This window comes from Triplophysa rosa, linkage group LG12 (genome assembly GCF_024868665.1).
Source record: "Triplophysa rosa linkage group LG12, Trosa_1v2, whole genome shotgun sequence".
Classification (NCBI taxonomy): domain Eukaryota; kingdom Metazoa; phylum Chordata; class Actinopteri; order Cypriniformes; family Nemacheilidae; genus Triplophysa; species Triplophysa rosa.
The window spans coordinates 16,827,069-16,833,313 of record NC_079901.1 but is presented as its reverse complement, the minus strand read 5'-3'; the positions used below and the strand labels follow the sequence as shown (position 1 = coordinate 16,833,313).

The 6,245-nt window shown below is 39.7% G+C and overlaps 1 protein-coding gene across 3 annotated transcripts; it reads right to left on the bottom strand.

The window, feature by feature from the left end:
* Nucleotides 1-351: 351 nt before the first annotated feature.
* wnt2 (wingless-type MMTV integration site family member 2) lies at nt 352-6,023 on the bottom strand. Of its 3 annotated transcripts, none has more exons than XM_057348534.1 (6): nt 5,613-6,023; nt 5,039-5,259; nt 4,687-4,725; nt 3,640-3,917; nt 3,258-3,522; nt 352-902 (listed from the first exon to the last, which is right to left on the bottom strand). In XM_057348534.1, exons 1-6 carry the CDS (start codon nt 5,693-5,695, stop codon nt 691-693), a joined length of 1,098 nt encoding a protein of 365 aa, XP_057204517.1. In that variant the 5' UTR covers nt 5,696-6,023; the 3' UTR covers nt 352-690. The 3 variants fall into 3 exon arrangements, with proteins under 3 accessions (XP_057204517.1, XP_057204519.1, XP_057204518.1); XM_057348536.1 differs by having other exon boundaries at nt 5,865-6,023; XM_057348535.1 differs by lacking the exon at nt 4,687-4,725.
* Between the last annotated feature and the right edge of the window lie 222 nt (nt 6,024-6,245).

The window sequence follows — 6,245 nt, the reverse complement described above, 5'->3', positions numbered from 1 at the left end:
CCAATTCTATCATTATTTTCATATGGTTAACATCAATTTATCATGACCCATGATACGTTTTTTGATGATTATCAAACATTTATATTCACAAATCGTGCACAACCAAAATGTGTGTATTACAATCTTAATAAGAGCCACATTAATAAATAAATGATGGTAAAAAAAGGTTTACAATGATTTATCATTCAAAATACAGAAAGAAGAGTTTAAAAAATGTGTCTGTGTCATTTACACAGTCTAGTCATAAATTAATATAATTTTGATGATAAAATGTCATTAGTGTAATTCCTAACATCTAAAACAAATAGAAAAACAACCTTTCTAGACAATAATTCAAACATACATGCAATCTTTATTTTAAATTACATAGAGTCTGTATTTACATTTAAAACATGAAACACATTTCAGATAAACATTCTTATACAACAAGCAATAATAAATATTTGTGTTATGGTAAGAAAAATAAGACAGTTAGAATGATAAACATAAGATGCCCGATACATCTAATTGAGACTTCAAAATCAGTTGTGCTATAAAACTGACTAAAACAATTCTGAAATCGATGCTCATTCGTGTAAGTCATGCTGCAATAACTGGTCTACATGTACCTAATTTGCCATTGAAAAGCACTGCAGACCTTGCTCTAAGGTTTGGCGTTGAAAACTACAAGCTAATGCGGGAGAGGTGGGGTCATGTGGTGGACTGGGCTTTGCAGGTGTGCACGTCCACCTCCTCATGGCAGTCTCTGCAGTGCACAGCACAACACCAGAGAAACTTGCACTCACACTTGACGGTGCGGCTCATGCGTGATGTGTCATATCCCCGCCCACAACACATGACCTCACAGCTGTCAGCCCCACGGGATGTACGGTTGCAAACTCGGCCACCTGTGCCCACAGAACCTGCAATAAGAAAGACAAAAAGAAGACATAACTCCAAACAATCATGTATTTTACGCTGGTATATGTTCAAAATCAGAATCAGAAAGAGCTGTATTGCCAAGTGTGCTTCACACACACAAGGAATTTGTCTTAGTGACAGAAGCTTCAAGTGCACATAGAGGTTAAAGTGACAAGGCACAGGTAACAAAATACACATTTTGTTACGATACACATTTGACAAAAGGACAATAGTTGACAAAAGCACACTAGATTATTATTGTAAAGCATTATATATAAAATGATGCAGGGGAATGTGGTTAGCTGTATATTATATCAATAACATTGAATATGAGTATATAGTTGTGTATTGCACGTTTTATTGCACAGCTGTGATGAACAGTTGGAGAACATTTAACCGTTGGTTATGGTTTTGAGACCATGCCACCTCTGGTGTTTGAGTTCACCATGCTTTATTGTTCCTCATCCCATGCCGCCGTGTCACGATCTAATAATGTGGCTAATGTTTGAACAAATTCCTGAAGCAAGCAGACCTCATCTATGTAGTGCCTGGCAGATGTCTGATAGTGTCCAGACAGATCTGTCTTGAAGAGGCTGTGTTTGTCTGCACTGTGTAAAAAGATGACCGCTTGGTCCTTGGTGAGATGAGGGACTGATGATAGGAGCTATCAACTATTGCTCAGAGTCTTCATCACGTACTCATTTCAATGACTTTAATCTCAGGGACCCCACCCTCGATGAGCCAGACGCGCCGCTGATCGTTGCTGATACAGAAAAAGCTAAAGACCCGATATATACCCTCGCTTTCATGCCCCCTTGAGTGACAATCCGCAGCCTTTGTTTGTAAGGTCACTTAAATGCCTATCGAGACATAACACTACACAAACTGTTCTTTTTCCACTATGAAAAGCACAGGGAAGGCCTGAACTCTACCAGTAGCGCCAGCATCGGTATGTCACCGCTGGTCTGCTGAACTCAATTGCAAGTAGGCAAGCATGTGTCTGGGCATGACATGGCCACACCCCCGCACAGCAGGCTGGTATGCTGACCTGATATCGTTCACATCATGGGCAGCGTATACCTGAGTGTTCATCTGCTTATTGAATTAGAATGAGGGGGTGCAAAGAGATGAGTTTAACATGTGTGGCCATGGAGGGAGCTGGTAATTGATTTCACACTTATGCAATGGAGGTATAGTCTGTGTCTCCTAAAACTGACATCAAACAGACGGAAGGTTTCCCACAAACCACCGCACCAGAGAGGTCAACACAGGTTAACACTTCAACAGTGATTTCCATCATTTATCATTATCATTTCACTTAAATGTAACTTTACAGTGATAGTTCACCCAAAAATTAAAATTCTGTCATCATTTACTCACCCTCTTGTCATTTCAAACCTTTATGACTTTCTTTCTTCCACAGAAGACAAAAGAAGATATTTTGAAGAATGGTGTTAACTGGCCCCCATTCACTTGCATTGGTTTTGTGTCCATACAACAGAAGTGAATGGGGGCCAGTGCCGTTCCGTTACCAACTTTCTTCAAAGTGTCTTCTTTTGGGTTCTGCGGAAGAAAGAAAGTCATACAGGTTTGAAATTACAAGAGGGTGAGTAAATGATGACAGAATTTTTTTTGGGGGGGTGAACTATCACTTTAAGGTTTATATGTGAAGAAAAGAATTTTATAAACATGATTTGATCTTTTTATTGTGCATATAGGCACAAATACACGCATACAAATGTGTTCAACTCTCCTTTACACTTTCAGGCACTTGAAAGAGTCATGACCTACCTCTCCAAATATTCCTGCCAGTTTTAAGCGGAAAATATAGAGGTGCCGTGGAAGGCAGTGATTTATAGCATTTGCACGTCGGGATTAAATTTCAGCTCCCGTTCTGCCCACAAAACTGTGGTAATGTGTCTAAACACAGCGTCACCTGATAGCAGGGATCATCTGCAGTCTGACAGGCACCCCCTCCCTTACTGCTTCCCACATAAGTACACCTGGTGTTATTCAGTATTTACACACACACATACACGCAGAAAGGTAAAAAGAGATAAACCTCTGCCTTAGGGAGGGAATCTTAACCTGCATTCGGTTACAGGATTGGGTTATGACTATTGTGTATGTAATAACTAGCTAAATAGCTCTCGTCCTCTGATTACATCCACTCTGGGTTTGGGGGCAAGACTAAAGCATTGCTGATTTTGAGGCTTGCAGGGTGGAGACACCACACGGACTTATGAAACGAGCTAGAATGCTGAGAAATGCGCTGACTCAACTAATTAAAGAATAATTCATGGCATAAGAGCCCTTGCTTAACCGCTATCCGTTTCATACAAAGCAAGTACACTTACCAGATTCATGGTCGCCTAAACAGTAGTCGGGCGAGTCTTCGAAGTAGACAAGGTCATTTTTGGTAGGCCTCTTAAACATTCTGTAGGTGCTTGTGAAGCCTGTTCCGTACTGGTTCATCACCACCTGAATGGCATTGTTGTACTTCTTGCGGAGATAGTCACCAGTCTGTCTGAAGTCAGCCATGGCTAACCAGCAGGTACGAACGCTGCACGAGCCGCTGACACCGTGACACTTACATTCAAGGTTCATAAAGCGCTTCACTGCCTGTATGGAAAAAGAGCAGAACGTCTGGAATAATCATGGTCATATATAACTATTTGTCTGTTTCTCAAGAGGGTATGCGTGTCTCGACAGCTATTTGCAAGAAAGCTGCTTTGTTACCTTCCTCCCTGCACGGTTGTTGTGCAAGTTCATAAGAGCCCGTGCATCTCTCTCCTTCCTCTCCTTGGCGTCGATAAAGAGCTGAGAGAACTTGATCGCATGGTCAACGTGATCGCTGCACCCACCCCAGTCGAAAGATCCCTTGGCATCACGAGACGTGCCCTTCTTTCCAGGGTCGCACGAGCAGGAGTCTAGTTCACCCTGACTGCACGCCCTGGTCAAGGTGTGGACCATACCTGCTGAGGAGATGGCATAGACAAAGGCGGCCTCACGACTGCCTGAGAAAAAACAAGGAATAATGTAAACTGAGCATATGAAATGATATATTCGTACAACACAAGAAGTCCAATGATCTGATAGATAATATTATCATAAAATGAATCGCATAAAATCGCAAAAAAGTCTATTATTTGTAACAATGTATTCGCGTAGCATAAAATACAAAATATCATAACTGATTAAGATAAAAAACATCTAGCATTTTTAGATCATTATGAATTTTCACATTAATAATCATTACCAGGTCAAAATGTAAAAAACTTTAAAAATGCACACTATATTTTCCAAATAAAGACAAATCCCATAAATCATAGATAAACATTAAATTAGCATATATGAAAGATGTGGGATCACGATAGAGAGACGTCTGCTATTAGTTTATGATAGAAAGGGTGGCATTGAACAACATCACACAACGGAAAACAAAAGTTATGCTACACCTTTTCACAAGCCTAAAGTTTTCAACTTTGTCAGGGCCACAAAATCCCTGCAATTCTTTTAAATTAGTGAGCTGACATTGACAATAAGTAGATTCTCACAGTGTCACAGAGAAGTTAGGAATCTTTCTGGGAGGTCTGAATACCTTAAGCAAGAAGATTAAAGTCAAAGGTTTAACCTAACTTTTATGTGCAGAGCAGCTTAGAGGCCTGGGACAGAGAGCTTCTTTGTGGATGTTCCCATTAATATGATTTTACACACAGAATGGAGAATGAGAGTCATGGACACTTACAGTCGTAAACTAGGAGTGAAGCTGGTGAATTGACTCACCAGATACAAAAATCCAGTCTTCCTTAAACTGCATTAAATCTACCATGTAATGTAAAGAATAAAATTCAATAAACACGATAAATATGCTGAGCCAGACTGGCATGCACATGAAAACTGTATAAAACGTGAAATTAAAACATATACTGTACATATACAGTGCCACACACAGCAAGCAAACAGATTTTAGATAAGCACCACCAAAGGGACCAAAAAAGCACACCCAGTTCATCAAGTTTTACATTCCGTAATACGATATGATATCAGATAAGGAATTTCACTGCAGGCTGAGTGTAGAGAACATATTATATGTTACACAAAACGGTTTGACTTATAACAAAACATGCAGTCTTACTTCGATGCAAAAGCCTTCCAAAAAGATTGTGCTCGCGCGCCATAGTATTGCAATTCCACCGGTGGTTTCTGAACTGGTGTTGACATTCCCCAATCCAGTTTTTAATCCCAGCGCCTATCGCTTGCATCACTTTGGGATGCTGGCGGCACAACTGACGCTGTTTGTTAATTAAACCAGGGATGTTGTCGCACATCACTTGCGATCCAAGAGTTCCCATGTACCTGCAAAAAATGAAAGCACAAGGACCGGGCGATGGAGATCTCTTTAGTCATCCATTTCAAAACACACGCAAACTCGACACAATCAAAAACTATTAAAAAAAATATATATATGTTGGCCTCTACATTCGTTTTTTTAAACAAGAGTCTGGAAAACGATTCTTCGTAGTTGGTCAAATTCTATATAAAAAATAATTTCTTCACTTTTCATTAACTATCAATTAATTACGGAAAAACACATCTAAAAGAATGGCCAAAATCAACTAGACTATAACTCTTTATTTTATAAATATTCAATTGAATTTCTTAATAAAAACTTTACTGAAATATGAAATATAAAACTGTAGGTTACCTACCACCACGATGCGTCGACACTTGATGTGAACCAGCAAATTGCCACGGACAGATAAAAACATATTCCACTTGGCAAAAAGTTCATATTATAAAATGTATATTGTTATACTCATTCGTTCCGGTACTTGTCTGCGGTTTAACAGCAAATCAATTAAACACGAAGGGCACGTGACTGAGGCGCTCGGAGCAAAACGCTTTTTATTCTCCCAGATCAAAAAATCATTGCAGTGTCGCAACGCGAACGATCAGCTCACCGTAAAAGCATGCTGGAGTGAAATTTGTGTCACTGCAGAGACAGACTGATGCTCTTCTTTGGTCTGAAGTTGAGAAAGATGTGTTGCAGATAGCTGATGGTCTCCTATCGGGTTTAAATTGCTTACACAAGGGGTGGGCGCAGTCCTGCCTCAGGAATGAAGTGAAGAAATTAGATGTCTGAAAGTATCTGTTCAGGCTAGCTTGACACCAGCCACAGGTTTGGCCAATTTCCAAAGGAGCGAAAGTATAGAATGTGGTTCAACGTGAAATGTCTATTCTGTACTAATGTCTATTTTACCATTATAAAAAATAGCTGATAAAAAATGGGGAACGAAGAATCATTTAGGTCTATTGATTTTTTATTTTAAATCTACTAACGA

What these genes read in the sequence shown, in the direction of transcription:
- wnt2 (XM_057348534.1), bottom strand. Translation starts at nt 5,695, where the DNA reads ATGAACTTTTTGCCAAGTGGAATATGTTTTTATCTGTCCGTGGCAATT. An exon ending in AGTGTCGACGCATCGTGGTG is followed by an intron (nt 5,260 to 5,612) that starts GTAGGTAACCTA and finishes CATTTTTTGCAG; the next exon opens with GTACATGGGAACTCTTGGAT. An exon ending in TGGAAGGCTTTTGCATCGAA is followed by an intron (nt 4,726 to 5,038) that starts GTAAGACTGCAT and finishes ATTACATGGTAG; the next exon opens with ATTTAATGCAGTTTAAGGAA.